Genomic DNA, 26,224 nt, shown 5'->3' on the forward strand with positions numbered 1-26,224 from the left:
TTCATTTACAACACAAAAACTTTTCCTAAATTTTTATGCACCTTTTGATTCAAAGCTTGCTGAAACCAAAATCTTACCAAATTTGATGGCAATTTTACTGTAGTTAGTGAGTGTTACTTATGGATGTAAGGAAAATGAATGTATGAAAGCACATGCATCAATGCCCTTCCCTCACCCCAGATTCACTCCCATCCCAGCTCAGAAATGCTCACTGCCACTTGTACAAAAACCTCTCATACTGTTCTTGTACTGTTCTCAGCCTTTTAGGTGTGGGAACTAAACTTGAGCTCAGCTCTCATTAGGTCAGTAAGAGCTCTGCTTGAATACAACTGACAACCCTGTCAAAATATAGCATTTCCCACATGAATTCATATATATTTTCATTGTTTTGCTTAAATATTTAATAATTTAGTATCTTTTTATGAATATACGTCACAAGCTTTTACCTTTTTTTGTTTTTAGGAGAAGACAGCTATAGACTCCTTTTTTTATTCTTTTCTTTTCCTTTTTTTTTTTTTTTTATCCATACGGTAATTGCCTTTCTGTCGAACTAACTGAATTTGCCCAAATTCAATTTCCAAAGCTGCTCCCTGATATCCATTAGAGCAAACGCTGTGGGGCAGATTGGATTAGCGGGCTCTCTGGGCCCGCTCCTCCCCGCGCGGGGAGCGCAGCAGAGCCCCGGATAAATGAATTATTACCTGAGCAGCGGAACTTCTTGCTCTTGATCTGGCTGATGCGTTTGTTGGCAAGGCGACGGGGATTGCTGCAGCGCGCGCCGCTGGTCTCGATGGGATTGTCCTGCAGGTAATCAGCCAGCCACTTCAGATGGCAGTCGCACACAAACGGGTTCTGAGCTAAATGGCTGCGGGAAGGATGGCATGTTTAATCACCACTGACCTGTGACACCCTGCTCCTGCATTGGGGTTCTCTTTTTTTTTTTTTTTGGTTTTTTTTGGTTTTTTTTCTCCACCGAAGCTGAAGAGTGGAGTAATTGAATCGGCTCCTGGAAAAAGAAATCACCCCAGGCCTGGCAGAAGCTGCATAGAGCCACACATGAATGGGAGATTTCATCTGCAGCAAGTCCTCCACAGAAGAAACAAAAATTAAGACAGCAAAGCTCCCTTTAAGGGACACAGACATGTCTCTCAAATGGGAGAATTCCATGAGCCCTCACACTTTCAGCAAGTCCTCCACAGAGGAAACAAAAATTAAGATAGCAAAGCCCTCTTTAAGGGACACAGACCTGTCTACCAAATGGGAGAAATCTGTGAGTGCTCCCTTCTGCAGCAAATCCTCCATGGAGGAAACAACAAAAATTAAGATAGCAAAGCCCCCTTTAAAGGACACAGACCTGTCTACCAATTGGAAGAATTCTGTGAGCTCTCACATCTTCAGCAAGTCCTCCTTGCAGAGGAAACACAAATTAAGATAGCAAAGCCCCCTTTGAGGAACACAGACCTACCACTGTCTCCCAAATGGGAGAATTCTGTGAGCGCTCATTTCTGTGACAAGTCCTCCACAGAAGAAACAAAAATTAAGACAGTAAAGCTCCCTTTAAAAGACACAGATCTGTCTCCCAAATGGGAGAATTCCTTGAGTGCTCACACCTTAAGCAAGTCCTCCACAGAGGAAACAAAAATTAAGACAGCAAAACCCCCTTTAAAGGACACAGACCTGCTGCTGTCTCCCAAATGGGAGAATTCCTTGAGCACACACCTCTGCAGCAAGTCCTCCACAGAAGAAACAAAAATTAAGACAGCAAAGAACCCTTTAAGGGACATAGAACTGCTGCTGTCTTGCAGGTCCCACCGTTTCTCCTGAGAGCTTGACAAGTGCTGCCTCTTGAAATAAATGCACCTTACCTGAAGATCATTTTGTATCCTGGTTTAAAAGATATTTGATCAGCAAGCTCAAAAATACGAATTAGTAAAGCAGCACCTTGGATCTTTGGGCAAAGGCAGGAGTGGGCCAGAATCTTTTCACAAGAGTGAAATTAATATTTGCACACACTCATCATTTCTAACAGTACTTCCTTCAAATGTATTTTTTCCTGAAGCAAAAGGTTTTAATTTAAAGACTGAAATGTTTAGGCAAGGTACAACTGCACTCTATCCTTCACCAAAATTTGCTCAACTTGTTCCCTATGAAATTGAAATAGGTATCATAGCATTGATTTTAACTGGGCATTTAGGCTTTGGTAACAGAAATCTGCTGGAGCATCTCAGAGAGAAAGTGTTTTTCTGCTGCTGCTCTGATTTATTTTGCTTGACAAAGCTGAGCACTGCATCAGAAGAGTTTGCCAGGTCTTTCCCAGAGCCAGGCTCTAATCTCAGCTCAGCTAACTTGCATCAGTCCCTCTGACCTCCAAGGGAGCAGGACTCAGCTCTCCAATAACTGCAAAGACAGGTTAAGAAAAGACAGATGTTTCAATTTGGTTTGGACAGAGGTATAAAGTTATAGCCTGACAAGAATTCCCTCCCTCTGTTGCTGTTTTCCACTTGTAGAAACTTCTTTTCTGTTTGCAGTTATATTTATGAACTGCCACTGAACAAAATACGTGTAAAATGCAACAGGGCAGTGGCTGTTCAGGACTGGGAAGGGAGAGCCCACAGAGCAGAAAGGGCCTGAAGAAACTCAAGATTCCGCTTGCAGTAGAGCCATTCCTGCTGTGAAATGTCCAAAGAACCACATAGAGACAGAATTTGGGGCTGGTTTTGCTGCTCTAGAAAAACACAGTAGATGGCAATCACTTGGAGTATTAAAAATGGGAAAATGAATCAAAACCTTGTGACAAAGTCTCAGTGTGAAGCAACAAGGCCATTCTAAGCAAGGGCCACCAGGAAAACCCTATGGAAACCAACGGGAGATGTTCACACCTTAGGGCTATAAACATTACAAAAGCCTGTTGATTAACCTGACAAACCTTACATACCTCTGTGAAAGAACTCTCTCTGTGGCCCCAGCTCGTGTGTGAACACACACAGCAAGCTGCAGCAGCAGAAACCACGGTGGAGCTGCTGGGGCAGAACTGGGGGTGCTGTACATGACTATTCCAATAATGGTTTGCAGCAATACATACTGGCCAAATATCTGTTGGAAATTCAGGTTATGTTTGTGGCTGCCTGAGGACATGACAGAAACTCTGCTGCAAGAAATCATTGCTGTCAGTTCGTTTGTATATAATTTAAAACATTTCTACAACGAATTCAGCCAATGCATTCCCAGTATTAAAATATATACCTGTGCATTTACATACAAAAATTGCAGTACTATAGGGTGTGTGTGCACAGATACTGCAATATGTATATATACACACATATATATATATATACACACACTCATTGATATTTTAATACTGGAATATCAGGCTGCCAACTCCAGCTCTGAAGGAGTACTATTTACCTTATTATCTTATTACTCACAGCTTTAGGATGAGACCTTCTTCTACAAAATATTGAATCATTTCTGAATTTTCGCTTCTGGTGCCTATTCTAATGCCTCCAAATTCAAAACAGTTTAGTGGATTTTCTTAATGGATCAAATAATACAACATATCATTCCCCTTAAGTGGGATGCCAGCTGAAATGTGGTTACAGAAGTCACGAACTGCACAGCAGGACTCAGACCCAGGCAGGAGAGATGCCAAATCATTGGCTCATTAAAAACTGCTAGGCAATGATCCTAATAGAAAGTGCTGTTCATATCTCATCCAGAGTCAAATGCACACATTATCTCCCCAACAAACAGCCTGAGCTTCACAGAGCCCTGACATTTCTGTCACTAAGGGCAGGCTGTGTCGATCCTGCCCTCGCTGAACTGATGCAACACTTCTCCTTCTTGCTCCTTGTCTCTCAGCGAGGATAGGAGGGGCTGCTACACGGATGTCTCTTCCAAATTGTCTAAATGTCAGATGAAAAGACAGGCAACATTTTGGTGGGGAAGGAGAGAGCTGTCATTTGTGCTCTGGCGGCATACTCACAGAGTCTGGATCGATCGCAGAGGTGCAAAGAGCCCCTTGCTGATGGTCTGCAGTTTGTTGTCATAAAGAGATAACAGTTTGAGATTATGCAGACCTTGGAACGTGTTCACCCTCAGGCAGTTGATCTTGTTGGCATTGAGAAGCCTGGAAACAGAGAAAAGGTTTAGAATTCATTAATCTTGTAATAATCGAATAAAGATAGACTGGACTTCGCGGTTAAATCTAAAAAAAAAAAAAAAATAAATAATTAACCTAACCATCAAAGCTAAACCACATGGAAAAGTTTCATTTGCCTGTTACATTTCAAAGGTGAAAAACTCACAGTGGACAAGAGTGCTCTCATAGCTGGAGGATATAGAGACATATAACAGTGCTAGCCATCTTAAAATACTTAAAAGCTGGGGGGCTTGGGGGGTTTTATGCCTAGCCTTGTCCCAATTAACTAAAAATTGGGAAATTTTGAAACTCAAAATTCTACACAAATATTTAAGGAAGCCTTCAGTTTAATATACACAGGAATAAAAATTACTCCCCACCTTGCAATTCCATGCACACACAGCCCACAAGGAGAAGAACTCTTATTTTTCAATTTTCTCTACCAGCAGCTGTCTTAAGTCTAACCGAAATTCTGGGAGTTTAAAATCTTTTGATAAGAAGTGTAGGGTTAATTTGATAAAGGAAGATTAAAATGATGTTTCTGCAGAGAGGCAGAAAGAGGGAAGCGTGAGGTCAGGGCTAAAACTTAAAAAGGAAAACTCAGTTCACACCCAAGGACAGCCAGGCAGGGGCCCAGGCTGCCACAGGAGCTGTGCCCTCAGTCCCTGTCCTTGGAGGTTTTCAAAGTGACACCAAATAAACCCTGAGCAACCTGCCCTGACCTGATAAGGTGGCTCTGCTTTAAGCAAGGGCTCCCCAGACCATTGCCAAGTGATCACTCAAGGTCCCTTCCAGCCTCTACTGTCCCACAATTCTATGAATTCCAGTCGCACCTGAGTCTTGTGCAGTTGAGGAAAAGCAGCACAAAGGCAATTTAAATACTATATAGAAAAAACCCATATATTTTACATATAAAACAAAAAATTTTACTATTTTTATTTATGTATTTTTTTTTAAAAAAGAACATATATTTCACTACACAGCAACCAGGTGGTGGGACTAATCAGTTCAGCAAGAAAATCTTGGACAGTACTTGTGCAAGTTTTCTTAGCTCATCCATGCAGAGTTCTGCCCCACGCCATAAGTATATAGAAACCCAACAACAAGCTGCATCTCCTGCTGAGACAATCAAACACAAGAACACTTAATTTGTCACTGTCATCTGCATAGGTGGTATCCTGCACTTAGAAGGGAAATAGGCAGGAAATTACCTATTTACTTAGCAAAGCCAAAATCCACATCTTTTCACTACTACCAAGAACTGCTGAGAAAAATGGTAAACTGCAAACAGTATATGTTGTGAACTCAGTTCTCTGAGCTCAAAATTCTTCCCTTGTCAATGAATTTAAAGGAGTAAATATTGCATCAATGTGGTTCTCTGTGAGGCAGCACACTAATGCAAAACCAGAAGACAAATAGGCAAAGAGGAAAATATATCCTCTATTCCTCAGCAAGCAAATGCATCATTTTAAGGACACCTCTAACAGCAGCACAGGGAGTTCCATTCTCAACAAACTGCACACACACCACTAAAGACAAGGGGGCAGCCACTCAGGAAGAAATACAAGCTTGCTAGGTGCATGTGATGCTGTTCTTTTCTCCAAAAAGTAATTTAGAAGATGCTTCCTCTGCCTTTACACTCCTGAAACCTCTGAAGCATCACAAGCTCATTACAGTTCTCTGCTGCCACTGTTGTTTTGGCAGAGCCATTGCTGCAGCCCAAAGTGACAGTGTTTGTGACACTCGGGTAGCCTTGGGCAGCATGGGGAGCTCCAGGAGAGCAGGAACGCTTTGGAATGAGAGGGCTCCAAAGGAAAACTCCCCTCCCCAGCCTGCAGGAAAGTCAGTATCAATTTACCCCAATTTCCTCCTTTACATGTTGTGGAAAATGAAGTTTGACATTAGTTAAGAGAAAATCCCATAGAAGGCAACGATGGATAAATGAGGTTACATTTTTGCATGAACTAATAGCTAAAACAATTTTATGAAATCATAAGCAGCACTAGTATGACCCCTCTGGAATCTGTATTTCCATGACACCTAATCCACACTCCTGCTGGCTCCCCCAAAAGTAAGAGGGTAATTTTCCCATTGGGCCACAGGAACAGCTCCTCCTCCTTCACTCCAGCAGCAAATGCCATCTCCTGCTGCTGCTGCTGCTTCTGACAGCCCTTTGCAAACCAGAGCAGAGCAACCTCCTCCTCCCAGATCTCACACATCATGCATTTCTCTTTCCAGCTCACAGAGAATCTTATCCATAAAGAATAGCTTAGCAAGGCAGTGGGATGCAGAATCAGGTACTGAATTTTGAACAATATCTCTGAACATGCTCTTAGGCATTAAAATCCTTTGTTTTCTACCCGGTGTCCTTTTGCACTGGTGCCACCCTGATTTTAGGGAATGCACATCAGCTTGGTTTGGCTGTTCCTGTCTCGTGACAAAAGTCATCATCTAACTCACAGTAAGTAGGAGGGAAACGACCCAGGAACAAAACTGAAAACAAGTATGTACTTCCATTTATTTTGCTAGGTGTTATTTTTTTCCCCACTATTACAGTTATGGTTTATGTTGCAAGAAGTACTTGTAACAAGGTATAAGGCAAAAATGAAAGCAATCTCAGCAAGAAGAGAATTTACAACTGAGCTACAATTGTATTTCCACGTGTGGGTAACCAGGATGTCTTCTTGGGGTGCCTCAGAAGGGCACAGCAGAGCTGCTCTGGGCAGATGCTGCTCAATCCTCTGCAAAGATCAGGCACAAAGTCTACATTACTGATCCATCCCTCTGAGAAAACCCTCTGAGCAAAACTGACCTGAACTGCAGTGAATACACTAAATCCAGATCCACTCTCCCATTACTTTCAACGAAACATGAATACACCCCATGCTGGAAAATAGAATTTACAAAGTGACGAAGTTCCTGGCATGAGTTTTTGATGACTGACTATGTTCATGGTGATATAATCTGTGATGTTTATTTAGAGCCAAACACTGAAAATGAGAGCAATGATCTTCTACACAGCCACAAGTACAGAGGAACACGCTTTTCTTCAAGCACCAGAGTAATTTGGAGCAGAAAAGTGCAAGTGCAGACTGTTTAGAAGTGGGAATTCAGGCCCTAAACAGCTTTTCTGAGGTGCCAACACCTATTCTGTGTATCACAGTCTGCTCAGCAGGAACACAGGTGTGGCCATAGGAGGTGGATGGTGAGATACATCAGTGACTTATTTCTGCTCAGAATCAGTGAGAAACTGAGGATGCAGAATACATCATCCCTAAACATTTTCCCGTCCGACTTACTGTGACTTAGATAATGACTTTTGGCCAGAATCATTCAGGTTCATATTCCTTTCAAAATTCCCAGTTATTTTAAAATATCTGCTGTGAATATTCCCCCCTATAAATCTCAGTCCTTTATTTAATCTTTCTTCATTATCCCAGCTCCACTAATGGCATCTAATTTTTAATTAAGTATACCAGGCAGGCCTCACATGGAGTTAAAAGTGGTTTTAAGAGGTTTTTTAAACTAACACAAAGGCAGATGAGAAAAGCATATTCCAGGAAGCAGAATCTTCCTTGAACACTGAACCAGGCCATAAAACATACACTAAGGGCTCCTTTATTGGACTTACACCAAGAGAAGGAACAACATTAAAAGTGGAGCTCTATTTTAGCAGGAATTACCCAGTATTTATTTTTGCAGCAATTCATGGTGAAAGTAAATTCCACTAATTCTCCTATTTTGTTATCAGCTTGATTGGATGAGATTTACACACGGCCTCCAGATGTGGGGCACCATTGAAAAGGAGGTTAAATATTCAAGCAGAAATAAAAAACCGCCTGCTGCCCAGAGGGATGATCGGTTATTAACTCAAGTCTCCATTTTCATCCCTCTGGATATGTAAAAAACATGAAGAAACCTCTCACAAGCCGTGGACCACCACAGATTGAGGGAGAATGGTTAAAAACCTTGTGGTTTGCACACCATTGGAACAACGAGCTGAGCAGAGCACTATTGCAATTCCATGAACCCATTTCCTGAAAAAAGTGGATTTGTCCACACACATTGAAATAATAACGTGTTTCAGCAAAGCCCTTGAAATGAATGTGCACTGAATTGGCTCTGTAATTGTATCAGCTGCTCATAAGCACCATCTGCATAATTAAGATGGTCCCATAATTGAATTATATGCCCAAGCACAGCTTCAAGTGATTAACATTTAAATAACATTCTGAACTCCAAACCCAAAATGACTGAAAAAATTGTTTTTTAAGAGCAAATGGGAATGTTTATATGGCTTTTACCCTCAGCCATGTTTGCATTTTTATCTCAGTGAGGTCAAGTAATCAAACTATCAGGAAATAACCACAAAACTGGGAGAATCAGCAGCAGCCTGACAACCTTACACGTGCCAGAGACTGCAGGCTGGCCTCTGGCGCTCCAGGATAGAGCAGGAATCATCCTAAACACTAAAGGAAAGTGTCAGGGAGAAAAGCTGCACCAAGACACTGAAAAAGCTTCTCTTCCTTTTTCACCAGCTTTGTGTTTTGACAGCAACGACAACACGATGAGAATGAAAATGTTTGGCATCCCATGAAACTGGCTGGCACATCCCACATGCCAGACTCCACTGGGGAAAATGAGAATTCACCAGAAAAAAAACAGATGTAAGAGGCACAGGAGACTTGTAAGGGAGAGGAGAACTGGGTAACAGTTTTGCCTGGCTAACAGCAGAATACAAATTGAACAGGCATGACCTTTATAGAATATCAATAGTTGCAGGCTTCACCTACATTCAGAGGCACTACAAGGCAGCAAAGAAAAAATTTTCAGCAGAAAGCTTTCCTTAGAATATATAATATCTGTTACAAGAATTTTAAAAAAATGGCATGAAGTTTTCAGAATTTTCTCTTGAAATTTACAGGGAATCAAGTGTTATCCTTGATTTAACACAACTTTTTACAGGAGAACAGCTGAAGTGTCACTACAGCAATATCCAGTCAAGCACTTGGTCATCCCAGCAGCCAATGAAAAGCAACATCTACACACAGAACTGTGTGTGCCCCTGCCTAGTTATTGGCAAAATAATCATATTAAGTTTCAGGAACATTTTAAGATGGCCTGGACTGTCAGGGAGCATTTTGATTGTCTCTCACTGTGTCGAGATATTTAAACATCTACTGAAATTTACATTTGCTAATGTGATGACTGACCACTGAAGAGCCTGTCAGTGCTTCAGTTGATAATAACCAGCGTGAAATCATCATCATGCTTGCTTTGCCGGCTTCAAGTGCTTCTCCATGGTCAGGAAACTGGATGATGGTGATGACAAATTTATTCACAGTAAATTAAAATGGAAAAGTCACAAGCTGATAATGAGTCAAGAAGGAAGTGCAGAGCACAGTCTGACAGTGTTGTTTTGGTGGGAATTTAGAATGGGATTTCAGAAATTCCTTTTCTGATCCAAAAATCTCCAGCTCTGGTTGAACACCACAAAACAACCCTGTGGTACTTCTGTTACTACCTGGAGGATTATAAACACGTGTTGTCACAGCACCCAGACTTGTGCTGTTTGAAATTCAACAGTGTCCAACTTCTGCCTGCAGAAGGTAAGATCACAGCTGGTTTGAGATAACCACATGATAATTCAGATGCACAATGGAACAAACACATTTTCCCAGCTTTCAGGGCTGGGTTTGTGTGCAATAACAGTGAGGAGAGCTGCTCAGAGCACCAGAGGCTGCTGCTCACACTGGCACAGGGATGGGCAGTGCTTTGGGAGCCTGCATGCAGCCAGGCCACACCAGCGACACAGGACAGGCAGATGCTGCTGCTGCTGCTGCACTCTGTCATTAGTGCTTGACTGTAATTGCATTTCTGAGTCTGGCAGATGCTGCTCCCTCACTTTTAACAGTGGCTATTGAGTTTAGCAACATTATCACAATAGCAACCTAAATGCAGAAATCTGAAGGAAAAAAAGCTTGAGGCAAATGGCTGGAAAGCAATTCTAAAGCTATTAAACAGGTCTGTGCAGAGAGCATTCTGTGCTGGACTGGAAGGATGAGGGTGGCAGGGTCTCTATGCTGTAGCCAGAAATATTCTGAGTAATCAAGAGAAAAGCTCATATGCAATTTTGTTAAGAATTTAGATTCCCAGATCCCAGAAATGACACAGGTTGCATAGAACCTCCAGGTCATCTGGTCTGAAACCCACTCAAAGCATGACTCATTCATGCACAGTTAATGCATTTCACCAGATCACAGGGTAATTCAGAATTCCAGGAAGCTCCAGTGGTTGTTTGTCCTGATAGGCTGCCAAAAGAGGATGAGCTACAAGGTCAGATTGGGTTTCATCCAGTCTGGATAAAGTCTGGTCTTTTAAACCTTGTAGGGACAGAGGATGCACAGGTTTCTGGGCAGCCTACTCCAAATGCCTGACATAATTGTGAGAATGTTTTCCCCTTACATCAGTCACAAGGGCTCTGTTTTTACTGCCTGTTGTCTATTCTCCATGGGAAAAAATTAGGAACTCCACAGAATAAGATTTTATACATCACTTAAAGCCCAGATCACTATGGGGAAGAGAAGAGACTAGGGGGCTATTAAAGACTTGTAAATGGAAAACTGCACTTTCTTTATTCTGACATTTCTGTACTGTTTACATAGCTGGTTAATATATTTATGTATACAACAGTGCAATGTATACAATGCTAAATATTTGAATTGATGTACGTTCTGTTGTTTTTAAATACTCTGAATGACTTTGTACAAGACAGCATTCTCTTTGAGATTCTACCAAGTCCCAAAAGTGCACAATAAATAATTGGTAGATCCTGCTTTAAGCTCTTCAGTACTGGCATTCAGTTTAGAATTACACAAAACAACACAAGCACTTCAAACTTGGCAAATCCACCATGAAGATACTTTTCAAGCAACCTCACCAGAAAAGAGCTGGGGATACCAAGTATCTGCCTTATTCATCACAGAAAAAAAACAAGCATAAAAATCAAGTTACAAAAAAATAAGAATCACTCAAACCAAAATTTGACCTGTTGAATTTTGGGAAGACTGATGATAGCAGTTTCTGAAAGTACACACATGACTTGTCACTTCATACAAATCTATTTTAGGGTCAGCTGGAGTTGTAAATATTACATCTAGTTCCAATTTTAACCCAGGTTAGATGACTGATAATTTGTCACCACTTTTGACATCACTTTATCTGTCAATATGTCAAAACTCCAGGCACCAGTATGATTATTGGTCCTTTCCAACTGCAGCCTTGAGTTTTCCCCAGTGCCCAGATATTAGGTGAAGGAGGAGAAGGCTGTCAGCTTCTGGCTTCGTTTTTTGGGAGAGAAATACAACAAGCCTCTGATTCCAATATATATGTACCACAGGAGCAGATCTCCTGATGTTTAGCAACACCAAAACAGAGCCCACCATGGGGATTTTCCTTGCTCAGTAAAACATGGGGATCATGAGCAGATTTAGGATCAGCACTCCTGAGCGCTTGTATGATTAGCAACTATGCAAAGTAAATTTCCTCAAGGAAAAGGATTTATTGAAAACTGATACTTGCCAGAAATTTGAAAAATGAGACTTCGTCCCTCATATTATTCTGCTCTGCAGCCTCTGTAAAGAGCAGAGATTTGATGGTAGCCCCTTGTTCCAGGAGCAGAGTGTCACAACGTGCACAGCTGCAACAAAAGGCTCCCAGAATGTTGGTTTTAATCTGGTTGCAGGGAGGGAAGTGTGCTGCTTAGAAATGACAAATATCACAAACTCAGTGCCTGTGGTGGTGCCTTGTGAAGGCTGGCCTAGAGCAGAGACTAGATGGAGCTAAAGAATAAAGTTGGGATTTATTAACAGGCCTCAATGGATCCACCTTGGGCAGCACAACCCAAACTGGCCACAAAACAAGGGACAACAGGTCCTGGGGTCTCACACTTTTTAAAGTTTTGGTCTATTAGCATATTGGAGCTAATTGTCCAATTACAGCTTTAGCCCGTGAAGTCCCATCCTTCTTGTTTTCTCTCTTCAGTTTACCATTTACGCTCTTGGGCCTGAGATTTGGATCATTTGTCCTTGGTCCCCAGCTGGAGCAGGAATTGTTTTGTCTCCCTGCTCTGTGCAGAGAGCTCACCATCCCCTGATATGAAGACTAGATTTACACACTAAAGCAGGATAGAATCTGGAAAATACAAAAGCCAAAACTTGAGTTATCAGGGGCTGCCTCAGGTTCATTTGTCCATCCCGGGGCTGCCCCACGGGTCAGGCTGAGCCCCCCCTGCAGTGACTGGCAGCACTTGGCAAGCTCAGGGGCTCCTGCAAGAGCCTGCCCACACTCCAAGGGAACTCAAGGACAGCTGAGCAGGGCATTTAAATGCCTTCCAGCTTCCAGAAAGCCCAAGGTCAGCTGAAGGTCTCCTGGACTGACCATCCTCAGCTAATGGTTACTTGAAAACTTCCACCTTAAGCTGAAGCCTTTGCCATTCTTTTGGTATTTAAATGGAAGAAATGCAAACAATTAAATTAATCAAACACTGTTTCACAGCTTGGACACATCCTCCAATAAAACAAATTTTTTAATTCACTGTATTAAAAAAAAAAAAAAAAAAAAAAAAAAAACACAAAAGCTAAAAAAGCAGATATCCCTTTCTGGAAAACAACATAGATCTCTGAAACCCAAATTGACCTAAAACTCCCAGAAGACACTTGATAGAGCCTGCTGAAAAGAAGAATGTGTGAGGATAGGGTACAGTAGCTACAAAGCTTTCTATCATCCTCTCCTCTGGCACCTTCACACAGGATAAGGAAAACTCCATGGTCCAAGAAAAGCTTCTGCTGCACAGAACAGATGTGCAGCTGGACTTGAAGAATGATTTTGGCTGCTCTGTTGGTTACCATTGCATGCTTAAGAAACACATAAGATTTGTGAAATCAGCAATTTAACAAAAATCCAATTGCAAATATTTTTGTGGGGAATGTTAACTACTTAAGGTGGTTACTTATAATGAAAACTTCAGAAACAACATTTTGAATTAAACCCATAGGGTTTAAAAAAAAGCCCAGCAAAACCACACCCTAATCCCTCAACAAAAATCCCCCAAACCCTTATTATCTAACCATGCCTAGTTATTTTCTTGCCAAATATAATATAATACTGGCTTACCATCTCTGCCTTATAGGGCAGGAATGTGGAAATACTGATGCCAGCCAGGTGGTGTAAAATATGTTCTGAATTCATTTCCTCTACACCAAAGTCAAACAGGACACTTGAGGATGTGGCTGTGCCTGAGATGAGAACTTCTCTATGGAGCTCCTGACACCATAGAGTGCTACTGCAGCTGCCAGGCCCTTACAGAGTAATTCAGCCAAAATACAGAATAATCCTGGCCTATAGTGTGACATTATATTTAAACTGAAGAATAATTACATGACTGATAAACTCTGATGAGTTATATCCAAACAATTAATAAAAATATTATCTGTTCTGAAATGTCACAGTAATCATTTTTTCTTTTTAAATAAAACATTTTCTTTCTGAATAATAGTTTTTTCCTTCTAAATAATACAGCACCCACAAGGACTCCCTTTTTCTCATTGTGCCCTGCTTTATCATAAAGCCAGTACATTTTCTAAACTGCTCCTGCTCCATCTCAGGAAATCAGACAGGCTACCAGGATACCTTAATCAGAGTGCTCTTATCAGAGTGTCTCCAGACTAATAAGAAGAAATCCAATCTAGTGCCCACGGAACACTAAATTAGATCTAATCACAGGGCACTCTTCCAGTTCTTCAACAGCAGGTCTAAGACCAACAAATGCCATTTATTCTTTTTTTTAGTAGCCATTAAAATACTACAAGCAATCCCAGAGCAGCTGCTTCAAAGCCACAATCCAAAAAGCTGCAGACACTTCTTTGCATTTAAAACATGATCATTCAATGCTCTCCTTGCCAAAAGATACTTTACATACAAACACTCTCAAGAAGAACCTGGAAGGCTCCAGGGTCATGGTATTTTGGGAATCCCAAAACAGGGCAACCTGCTTACATTGTCTCAGCTTGAGAATGTTTAAACAGTTGAAGCAAAACACCTTTCAGCAATTCCCTGGCACACAGACTTTGTTTCCTTAATAACAAGGCATCACTTGAGCCAATTCTGACTAAAAACAATTGTATCTTGTGTTAAATATGCACTTCACTAAAGGCCTGCTCTAAATGCACCCTAGGACTGTTCTGTAAAGGAGTTAAAAATTGCTTAATGCCTTATGCAGAAGTTCTAGACCCATATTTTTATGGGACATGATGATCCATGTGTTGAGTGATTTTCTTATTTATATTTTCCTCCCGGGAAGGATTCTATCTGTAAAGTGTCCTGGATGAGACAGAACAAGTCTTGAAGAGTATCAGTTCAAAGCTGCAACTGTAAAATATTTGGGCTGGGGAGGTTGGTTTTAAATCTCAGATTTTTTTAAAATACAGTTTTTTTTTTCTCAAAGTAGGATGAGTCCCAGCTCTTCTGCACTTTCATAATTATTGTCCTCACACCTGGCAAACCATCCCCAAAATTTCTCTTACTGCCCAGGCACTGAAGTAGCAGAAAACTTGAAGTTTGGGGCAGGAGAGAGGAAAGGAGCTGCCAGAAAAAGGGTGAGGATGAAGTGATGGGCAGCTCCCCGCTGCCCCAGCCCAGGGACTGTCACAGCCAAACTCAAGGAGCTCCTGCTTGCCCTGCTCTGCTCCATGCCTGCAATCAAGGCCTTACGGATAAATTACACATCTGAGTAGTCCCTCACTCAGCATAGAGAGTCATTTCAGTGACTCCATTTCACTTGTTTGGCTTTGCTCATGAATGCTGATGTAAATCTAAACGTACTTTGATATCCCATATAAGGGCAGCACAGGCTGCAGTCACAGGGACACATCCAATGAAAAGGACAATCGTGGGGAAAGTCATTGCTGGCTACATCAGGACTGTCAGAAAGGCTTCAAGTGACATGTCCAAAAGCTACTTCATATTCTATATTAAATATGATTTACTGTTTGGAGTGGAGTTCTGTATGTGACATAAACCAGAATTGACTCACTTTTGATACATCACCTTTATTTTTGGAGTGTATCATCCATGATGGTAATCACAACATTGGGAATACTCTGAACTCACTTCCCTGCTGCTCCCTCTACTGACTGGCTGATGATTCCCTTCCCTTTGAAGGAGTTACTGGTTCCTAATGTGATCATAGAGACCAGTGAGTGAAATTTGCAATTTCACATTTGGCTTAGGAAATCTTTTCTTCTCCATCAATGCACAATTAATATCTTTCTATATATCTTACCCTGATCACGACTGCAAGTTAAATCACACATGGCATAAAATACTTTAAATAACAATATACTGTAAAATCATTTTTCTTGCAGCTAAGCCCCATCTGACATCACAGGAATGTGGAACTGAGCAGGAGTTGCAGCAGTCAGAGCTCTCACATTGCCCTTTCACTTGCCCCAGCAGGTTCTTGCAGCACAGAAGCCCTCAAGGATCCAGACATTGAACCACAAGTGCTAAATGTGCAAAAGCAATCAGATGGCATCCCCACCCACGCATCAGCCAGTGACCAAATTTCCTTTCTTGGACAGAATCTTTCATTTCCTCCCCACACTTGAATCCTCCATGTCTATTATCCATTATACACACTCTGCTATAAAACTGTTGACACCTTCCCTTTTTAGTTTTTTCAGCCCTTGCCTCCCTCCTGCCTGACACAGAAACAACAGACTAGCACATCCCAGAGAGTTTTCAGTGGAAAAGGTGCTTCTATTAATGTCAGGAGCTGAAAGAACAGTAAATCTAGCTAGTCAGTAAAATAAAGAAGAGGAAGGGATCATACTCACAGCAGCTGCAGAGACACAAGATCATCAAAAAGGCCCTGGGGAATCTCCGTGATCTTGTTTCCATAGAGCACTCTGAAAGATTCAGGAAGACAAAATAAATCTTAAATAACAGCCCAGTTTAGTGTCCTCCCACATCTCTGCATTATCATCTTTATTGATCATGGTGCACCATGCCCAGGATCTGTGGGCATTTCATTTAACCACTGATCTCATTTTCCTTTCAGAGAGCACATGGCATTAAATGAGTCGTTATGATTCAGGCTTCGTCTGGTGTTGGAAGGCATTTTTAATGTAGAAACTGGACATCATCCAAAAACTGTATCTGAAATATTTTTCATTCTGTTAAAGGATTTTTTTTCCCCCATCCTCTTTAGAAATATTTTAGCCACTGAAAGGCACATTGTCTGATGCAAAAACCTAGAATTCTGCTCAGTAATACTGAATGTAAAAGCCAGAGAGCACAAGCTGGTTGTCGATAAAATTTCATATAACTGAGTCTCTTAAGATACAGTAATTGGCATGAAATGTGACACAGGCATCATTGGATAAAATATTATGGCTTCACCAGCTGCTGTTACCATTTCAATGAACTAATATAAAGAAATTTATGCTGAACTGGAAATAGACATATATTTCAGGAACTCAAAAATAATTTAGGTATAGCTTAGTTATAAAAATCAGTAAATCTTTAATAACAAAAATGAGACTCACTGTGTATATTTAATCAACCATAAATATATGACCTGATATCCATGATTCAGTTTTAACATTAAAAATATTTCATTTTTTTTTTAATGGAGCAATGCACATATATTATCTTTAGAAATTGAACGAAGGGGGAAGAGAGACAGAGCCACCATTATGCTGAGATGTGTTACCCAGTGATCAGAGCAAAATCATGTATGACAAGAACAGCAGAAATTCAATCATGGCTGAAGCATGAGCTCATGTCATTTCTGCAGGTCAGTATCATTTGTAAAACCAGAGAGTGGCTGAGGAGCTTCTGTGAGAGCTGGTAAAAGGGAAGATGATGAGGCTCCCTCTCACAACATTTTTCCTTATCTAAACATTTTAAACTAGGAAAAAACCAAAATTTATGTAATTTCTATGCTCTACAAAGGACATGGCAAATGGTTATAAACCAGCAAATGCCAAAACTCTGCTGCTTATGTGTCACTAAATTTGTTGATTCCCTCACTTTTTAATGTGGAACAATGGGCTGGCAATGAATCAAAAGACCATGCGAGGCTTGGATGTTGGCTGAAATCCTGGCTTACCCTGCCTGACAACGTTTGAAATATTAGGGAGCTGAACATGCTGAAAACCAAACTCTTAGCACGGCAGACCATTTCCAATACCCCCTGGCCTTCCCAGAGCATCACCACTTCAGCTTGCTCTTCATCAGTCACGGGGAGTCCATCACCCCTGTGGGAGCCTTCCCAGAGCAGCTCATTTCTGAGCCCAAACACAGCAACACCATTTAAATACCAAAATCCAAACTGAAACCCAATTTTTCATTGCTTCTGCAGTTTAGCAGGAACTGAAGTGCTACTCAAGAAACTCAGGGTCATCCAGCATTCTATTTTCTCTAAACAAATTTAACAATTTCTCTATCTAGTACAGAGTCAGGAGGTGTTTGTAATGTGCTGCTCCCATTAGTGTTTCTTGTGAGCAATGAATGCTTCCAAATTTTTCTGATTGTTTCTTAACTTTAGCTTCAGAAAACACACACAATTTCTTATTTCAACAAAATGTAATGCAATACATGAAGATTTTTATAATCCATCCAAAGCTGGACAGAAATGGTGGCTGAACTTGGAAAGGTTTACAGGATTATTCAGACAGAACATTCAAGTCCCTGGATTTCCCTGGGCTCTAAACCAACATGTGAAAGGCTGACTCACAGATTTCCTTCTGCACAAAGATGTGTGCACCTGTATGAGGAAGCAGAAGCAAAACCTCTGCAAATAAAATATTTGTAAAAGGTTAAAACATCAATGCCCACAGAACCCAGCATTCTTCCTCTTCACCTCCCAGTCTTTCTGAAAAACCTTTCTTTATCTTTAGTGTGTCATCTGTACACTGAGTTTAGACTGCAAACTCTGGGATGCCAGAGAAACATCTTTCTCAGTTTTGTGAAGGAGCAGGATCATCAGAGCTCATCAATAATGCACAGCACAACTGCAAAGAGGAATTGAGAGCTAAGTTTTACAAAATGCCCCTGGAAAGTAAAATCATCCCCACTCCACCCTAAGGGTTATTCTGTCTGTATGATAGTGGAACCCTGGAAAAAGTTAAAGATAGAATCTAAAATGTTAGGCTTTGTGCTTTCCCAGATCAACTGCACCTGCGTAAGCAGTATGATAAATTATATAATTGTTAGAGGTGATGATTGTTTAGTAATTAAATGTAATTGTTATATAACCATAAGAAGAATAGTGAGAAACTATGTTGGAAATTCAGAGAGGGGCTAAATTTATGTATACAATAGAACAATATAAGTTTCATAATTAACATGAAAGTTATATAATGATAGAGTATAAAACATGATCATTTCGGATGTATGGTCGGAGTCAGATTTGGGTTGAATATTCCCCCCATTCCCAGAGCTCTTAATAAAAAGCACCGCATATAATCCCCTGTCATTATGTGTTTTTGAACGCTAACATGTAGAGGTAAAACAAAACCTTAAAGAAATATCACCACTCATGTCCTATGGCACTACTGAATGCAAATATCAAAATAAGACCCTCAGAGCAATTTTTTTTTTTTAATTTGAGAGTCAAAAGGTTATAGGGCAGTGTGCTACTGAACTTTAAACCTTGGATGTGTTTGTACATCTTCTTTATTATTTTGAGCAAAATAGATCAAAGTAACTTATAAAATAAAGCAAAGCTCCGATATTTAGAAGCCACCAAAAGGAAAATAAGCCTTTTCCAAGCTAATTTGGCTCATGTGCATGTGGCACATTAGCATTCAAACAGATTAGCAGCTAAACAAAAGTCAGTATGAGAGCTCAGGCACTTGTCTCTAATTCATATTCATGCTCAGCAGTGCTCGGAGCCAAAGGAGCTGATGCCATGTCTGCTGCCACGCCTGGGCTGCAGCACACAGGGCAGCTCGGGGAGGGGGCTCTGCCCTGCCTGCAGCGCCCCAGTGCAGCTCCACTGCAGGGAAAGCACAGAAACCCCGCTCTGCTCAGAGCTGCGTGTCTGCGGCAGCCAGGAGAGAACAATCCCACCAAGGAGCATCACTGGGCTCTGCCCCACCAACACAAACCCCTGAAAAACTAAAATGAAAAAAGAACCCAACCAACCACAAAAAAAACCCCAAAAAAACAACAAACAACAAAAAAAACAAACCCAAACACTAAAAAAAATCCTCAAAATTAAAAACGAATCCCAACCAATCACAAAAAAAAAACCCCAAAAAAACCAAAACAAAAAAACCCCAAGCACCCCAAAAACCCCCACAAAACAAAAACCAACAAACCAACAACAAAAATGCCATAAAGCAAACAAACAAAAAACAAATACCCCCCGAAAAAACCCACTAAACAAAACTAAACAAAAAAACAGCCAACCACAAAAAAACCCCAAAAACTAAAAAAGAAAGACCAAGAAAATCCCTCAAAAAAAAAAAAAAAAACCCAAAACAAACAAAAACAACCGAACAAAAACCAAACAACCAAATGAAATACAAACAACCAAAAAACTACCAACTTTATAAAGCCATATAACAGGGAACATGACCCATTCAATTCCAGAGCTTCATTTAAATCTCCAGTGCTTTTTCCAGCAGAGGTAAATTTTAGGAGATTTTCCCTTTGGCATTACAAGTTCTAAAAGTGGTGCTCACTTGCTTCCCCACACGTGTTGCAGGACATGCAGGTGTCCTGGCCAATGTGCAAGCTTGGCACAGGGACACAACCCTTCCTCTATCCCAAAGCACCTGAAATTTTAGACACAAAGCATTTTTTTTTTTAAATTAAAAACACACTAACAAAGTTAACATGTAATAAGAATAAAAATATTTCAGTAATTGCTGCCAATAGACAGTGAATCAGTGAATTAGAACATTAATTAGAACACCAAAAAATTATGAAGTTTTTTTGTGTGGGGTCCTGATTCTTCATGGGCTCCTCATCTTTAGGAGAGTAAGTCAGCCAAGGGTCTGACAAATAGCACATAAAGCACAAACTCCTGGCAGCACTGCAAGCTTTGGAAATCCCTGGGAGCAGCACCCTAAAGAGTCATTATGGATCTGCAACAAGAAGTTTTACAAATATAAAACAGCCACAAATGAGGCATTGTGTTTCTTTAGGCTGATTCTGGCATCATATTTTAATAGTCCCCTAACGACGTATCTATCCCAAGACATGTTAGATATTAAATTTCCAATTAAATAATTAATTGTTACTACTAAGCTTCGAGTTTTGCTGTTTAACCCATGATATTCTAAAATAAAGATTAAACAGTGAGAATAGTCCCTGCATAGATTGATCTGCACTTCTGGGACACACCACACACAAAGCAAGCACAGGAATCACACGTAGCCACAAATGTGCTGGGTGAGAATATAATCAGTGATGGACCAAACCTTCAGCAGAAGGGTCCTAAAACATGAAATTTACACTGATTCTTCACAGTCTCTATCCATTCTGGCCTCTTGCACCATTTCAAACAGAGGGAATTTGCACTGATTTACCAATACACGGCCATTCAGATGCACTGACGTTTAACACGCCACCTTCGAGGGGTGTGAAACAATAATTGCTGTGCTCTTTATTTTATGTCTCTGCTCCTCAGCTTCCTTACTTGCAGATGTAGCTGCAATTGAGCTGCTTCATTAAGTCAGATCACAGAATACAGAGATTTTTCCCTTGAAGGTGACACAGAGCTTTTTGAGGTATGAAAGCCTAGCACAGAATCCCTGACTTTAGACCATATGGTTTCCAGCTAAGTGTTCCTTTATTTTGGCTGGGCTGAAACATTCTTACTGAAGTGTCAAATTGTGACTTTATGCAATGTCTTTTTCAGTCCTCAGAACGCTTTTAACTTTCCTTCAGGCTGTGAAAACAATTCTTGCTAGGAAGAATTATATTTCCCAAGCTATGTACAATGGCACAGGCTCAACACGAATTCAGGTTTTCAGAAGAGGACAAATTGATAGGGATAAAAACAGCAATAAATATCTAATATCTAAAAGAAACTTAGACTTGTAATTGTTTTTCCCCCTGCACTATTTCATATTTCTTCAGAACAAGCTAAGCTAAATAAATCACAGTAAAACTATCCAAAGCAATTTGTTACCTTAAAATAAGTTTGTCAGCTATTGCAATAGACAGTGTTTTATTGCAGATTTCAAATCACCATGAATGACACCCCATACATCATCACCCAGGAGATGATGGTCTAAATGGGACTGCTATGTCAAAACCTAAGCTGTCTCTTGTCTTTGTGCCCAGGCTGATCTAAGCTTTTAAAGTGTTCACTAGCTTAATTCAGTACATGAACAAAACCAAAGGAATTCTCCCTCTGCAATGGTCTAAAACTTATTCATGCAGTTTAACACCCTGAAGGCTTAGACTGTTTTGTCATATCCCATAAAATGTCCCCAGACAGTCTGGATATGGCCTTCCAAACCTGCATTGGTGGGACATTTACTGACCCCAGGAATCACATTTATCTCTGATACCATTAACAATAACCAAATGCTGATACAATTCTCTCACCGATACCAGACAGATTCAGAGTTGATTAAATGGAAAATTAATTTACTTTAGAAAGTGTGTGCAGCAATCTTGAAACATGAAGCTATTGCTACTGTCCCCCATGCCAGAGCATTATTAACCACTGCTGTTATTAACCATTAACCACCCAGCTCCTGCAGAGGCCCTGCTAACCATGGAACACAAACACCACCTACTACAAACAATGTTTATCAAACTTTTCCTTCAAATTCAGGTAACACATTCCTTTGCAAACAACCAATTTTGCCACACTGCTCAATGCAAGGGCACTATTTGCTCTCATAATTATATGAAGGAACTATTGCATAGCAAGACTAATTCTTCTAGCACAAGAAGAAGAAAAGGAAAAGCCAGGAAATTCCAGGAAAAAGTTCTTAAATCATAATGATTCCAGTTCCTTATTCTGTAACATCCAGGAGAAAAAAAGAAGTTATGTGCATCCCCAAATATTTCTAAGTAGAAATTTATTGATCCAAAGAAAAAATATGAATAGGGAACAAAATCCACTGAAAAATGGGCATAGAGAAAATAACTTATTTCTTCCTGCATGTGAGGAATGGAGAAGTCTTGAGTACCCTACAGGAACAAATTTGCCTTTTTTTTTTGCTAAATGCAGAGAAAACCCAAGGTAGAAATGGTTGCTTTCAAGTATAATCATTTTGTGTCCTGTTTGACCCCCATAGGTGAATTTCTTATTAGAGAAAATATATAGATTTACAATAAAAACTTATGGCCTGCCAGCACATGGATCACTTAGCACTTTTAAAAGATTTAAGTTTTAGACCTTTTAGAGGAAACAGCTTCTGTTATAAACATTCCCATGTTTTGAAAACTGCAATGCACTTTTTTTTTCCTACCATCTCAACACAGGTACAAGAGGCAGAGTGCTCTGAGAAGCATTTCTGCCTGGAAACACCAAGCCAAGCTGAGTCCAGGAGAAAGCAGAGCAGAGCCCACTGAATCCAGGCCTGCATTAGGCAGGCACACTAACAAGGCTGGCTGCCTTCCAGAGCAGCACTCTGGCTCCCCAGACCCATAGGGAGCACTGTGATTGCATGCAAGCAGGGAGCAGAGCGAGGAGCACAAAATGGGGGTAAAAACAGACAAAAAAAAAAAAAAGCACAGGGATATTAGTTTGTACAGCAGCACTCCATTTTTAATGGAGACCAATTGCTTACTCTCATTTGTGCATTAATACTTTCCCCTCCTTTCTTCTGGGTGGAGCTCAGCTGGCTGCAAATCCTGCTCTGTGCAGAGAGTGAACCTCAGTGATGTCTCATTAAAAGGCAAGCACCAATCCCACCTGAGAGAGGAGCAGGAACGGAAAGAGCTGTTCCTCCTATGCAGGGCAGTGCTCCTCCAGGGCACACAGCTGAGTGAAGTTACTGGGCCTTGGGCACCCAAAAGAATGAGCTGCTAAGGGGGAAAACACTGCTAAGCCACTGTCTGACTTCATTCCTGCTTCCTTTTCTTTTCCCTTTGCAGTGACATTGGGAGGGAGGCACCTCCAAGGTGTCCTCACCTGGGGAAGCTTTCAGAGAAACCCAGATTCTGCTGACCAGCAAATAATCTTGCTCCATAAACATATCTAGAACTCAGAAACTGAAAGAACTACAGGGAGGAACCTGCCAGGTCATGAAAGATGAGGGAACTAACAATGGCTTGGCAACTGGAGGGAAAACATTTTTAAGACCTACCTGCAACGAACAGCAATGGCAAAACCTTTCAAAAGGAAGTAAAACCCAGCTGATAACTGACCCTAGAGAAGGAGGCTGATAATTCCAAGACCAAAGTTGATACTGTCCTATAAACAAGGCTGCCAAGGAGAGGAGAAACTGTTTTACAGCTTTGTGTGTCTGTAGTGGAGGGAAACTGAGGAAAACAAAGGGAAGACTTGGAGGCAGTTCCCTTGCTACAGCCTTTGCTGTGCTGCATCTCATCTCCCTGCCACAACTCACTGGCATTAACTAAAAGCACTGTTTCACCCACTTGGATATGAACATATTCAAACATCATTTACTTAAAATATTGCCGTGGACGACTGGACAGAGAATACACACTCATGTCACTGCTTCTGTCTGCAAGTCAAAGCACCATAAACTCCTGCCCAGTTTATATTCTCATTTCCTCCCTGCCCACTCTGATGTGTTTTGTCCCACACTCCTGCGGCCACCTGGGGGTATCTGAATTAACTGTGCTAAAGCTGAATAAATTCTGCCTTGGGAAAACAAGCCCAAGTGGAAATGTCTTGCCTGTCCTAGCCAGGAGGTTTGGCAGGAGCAGGAAGCTGCAGCACTGCAGCATCAGCAGCAGTTTCACACCAAGCCAGGACTGTAGCCTTCAGTGAATGTCACTCTCCTGCTGAATTGCTTCCAGACAGCAGTGAGGGATTTGACCATTTCCACAGCATGTTGAATAACACCGCCTGAACTATTTAACAAACAGCAGCAACACTTAATATATATTTCTGGCATTCTCCCAGCTGGATTCAGGGCACAAAAAAGGGCCAATCCTTCTGTATTCTGGCTCAGAGGTTTACTGCAACATGGAAGTTTAGTACTTAATAACCTTCTGATATTCTTCTAGCCAAAAAATTATTCAGTTTCTCAGAATTGCCCAGTATTCAGAAAATAAATTTATGTCAGCTTGTAGAAACAAACTACAGTTTTTAAAAACCAAGCTGGGTTATATGAATATTAATGAGATAATTGTTTCCATCCTGTTTTTAAAATTAATACAGGTAAATATCATTCTAATTGTGCTTCTCTCTTCTCTCAACATTTCTACCACTCTGTTCTAGTTTATCCTCAATATGCAGCTCCTGATTTTTGCTCTTTTTACACATTAAAAGCTCAACTGTTTTAATAGTGCTATGGGTACCTAGGCTGAAATACAGCTGCATGTAAATTCAACTTTGTGCTAAATCAGTTTTCTGTGTTCTATAAAGAGAAACAAATGGCTGTCAAGAGATCCTACCTTCTTTTTATCTTCTGTATGAAATCATATCTTAGCCCCCTTCCAGCTTAATGAACCAGTAATTATAGCTAAGGCATATAAACATTTTCTTATGATTAAGTCCTTCCCTAACTAGTTTGAAGAAAAAAAGACAAACCAAAACCCACCACCACAAAAAACCCTAAAACTAAAACAAAAACCAATCAGAAAAAATCCACAACACAAAGCCAGAAAACTCCAAAGAGAGTGTAATTTCATTACTATAGAAGAAAAATCCAGTATGGAAATATTTCCCCAACTCTTCCCTGATTAAGAGCTCCAGCCATGCCTAAGGTGAGGTTTTGGTGTGCCATGAGCAGTGTGGGGGCATGGAGCAGCCTGCAGGTGCAGGGGTAGAGAGGACTGAATAATGTTTGAAGTGATTTGAAGTGCAGAATTCAGCAGCCTCATGAGAGACTTGCAGACAGTCCTCCTTTCTGAACTTCATTTTTCATTTACAAAATTTTTCATTTACAAAAGATCAGATGCTTCACACAAGCTGGCAGTTGCACACAGAAACATATGTTCCCCCAGACAGCACATTATCATTTTTATTCCTCTTACATGCAAGCTCTCCCCAAATGCCCATTCAGTTCTATTTTCTACTTACAAGGAAATGAGAGATTTCAAGCCTTTGAATGCATCAGGTGCAATGTCAGTTATTTGATTCTTGCTGATGTCTCTGTAAAAAGAAAGATTTGAAAAAGTGTTAGTAAACAGGAATTTAATGAAAATATTTTAACTGTTTTGGAAGAGCACACTTGACACAAAACAGAAGTAAATGATCATATTATCTCAGAGAAATGATGAACATGTATTTCATGTACATCTTCAATGATATTTCCACTGGGGCACATGCAATGGATCCAAGTAGACTCCATATAAAATATCACTTGAAAGAGAACTTACTAATGAGAAAATTAAGAGGTTTTCCATTCTCTACATCTTTTGAGTTACAAATAACGTTGGTTAAAACTATAATGAGGTCCTCAAACTCTTTTCAAATCTAGCCGTGTAAAGTGGGATTTTTTTGTTTGGATTTTTGGTAACTTTTCTAAGGTTTGATTCTTTTTTAAATGCATAAAGAATGGCTCTGCAATCTACTGATGTTTTCTGCTACAACGTCTTGCCTAGCAGGACAGGATTCATGGAATGTTTTGGTTTTGCAGCTCAACTTACAGCAGCCAAACTTGTCACCTTGAAAACAGGAACATTTGTTTTTATTTTTATACAGGTTTTTGTGAAACTTGTTTAGACTGAATGCTGCTTTTTGTCTAGTAAGCAGAAGTATGAAGTGGATCAGTCCTATCTATTTATTGATGAATGTTAAATATTGAGGAATGCTAAATATTGAGGAATTGAAATCAGACAAAATCATGGGAAAAGGCGAGTTTGCTGAACAACAGCAAGCACCTGAAAAGGGGGATCTGGATTTTGATTGAAGTA

General features: G+C 40.5%; 1 protein-coding gene across 1 annotated transcript in view; it reads right to left on the reverse strand.

Moving 5' to 3' along the window:
• SLIT3 (slit guidance ligand 3) overlaps nucleotides 1-26,224 on the reverse strand; it is a 495,630-nt gene that overhangs the window by 132,541 nt on the left and 336,865 nt on the right. Inside the window, exons 11-14 of the mRNA XM_058034755.1 lie at nucleotides 25,389-25,460; nucleotides 16,033-16,104; nucleotides 3,983-4,126; nucleotides 702-865 (exon numbers count right to left, since the gene is read on the reverse strand). Coding sequence (XP_057890738.1) covers nucleotides 702-865; nucleotides 3,983-4,126; nucleotides 16,033-16,104; nucleotides 25,389-25,460 — 452 coding nt within the window. The remainder of the gene's footprint in view (nucleotides 1-701; nucleotides 866-3,982; nucleotides 4,127-16,032; nucleotides 16,105-25,388; nucleotides 25,461-26,224) is intronic.

Source organism: Melospiza georgiana, chromosome 15 (genome assembly GCF_028018845.1).
Source record: "Melospiza georgiana isolate bMelGeo1 chromosome 15, bMelGeo1.pri, whole genome shotgun sequence".
In the NCBI taxonomy this organism is placed as follows: domain Eukaryota; kingdom Metazoa; phylum Chordata; class Aves; order Passeriformes; family Passerellidae; genus Melospiza; species Melospiza georgiana.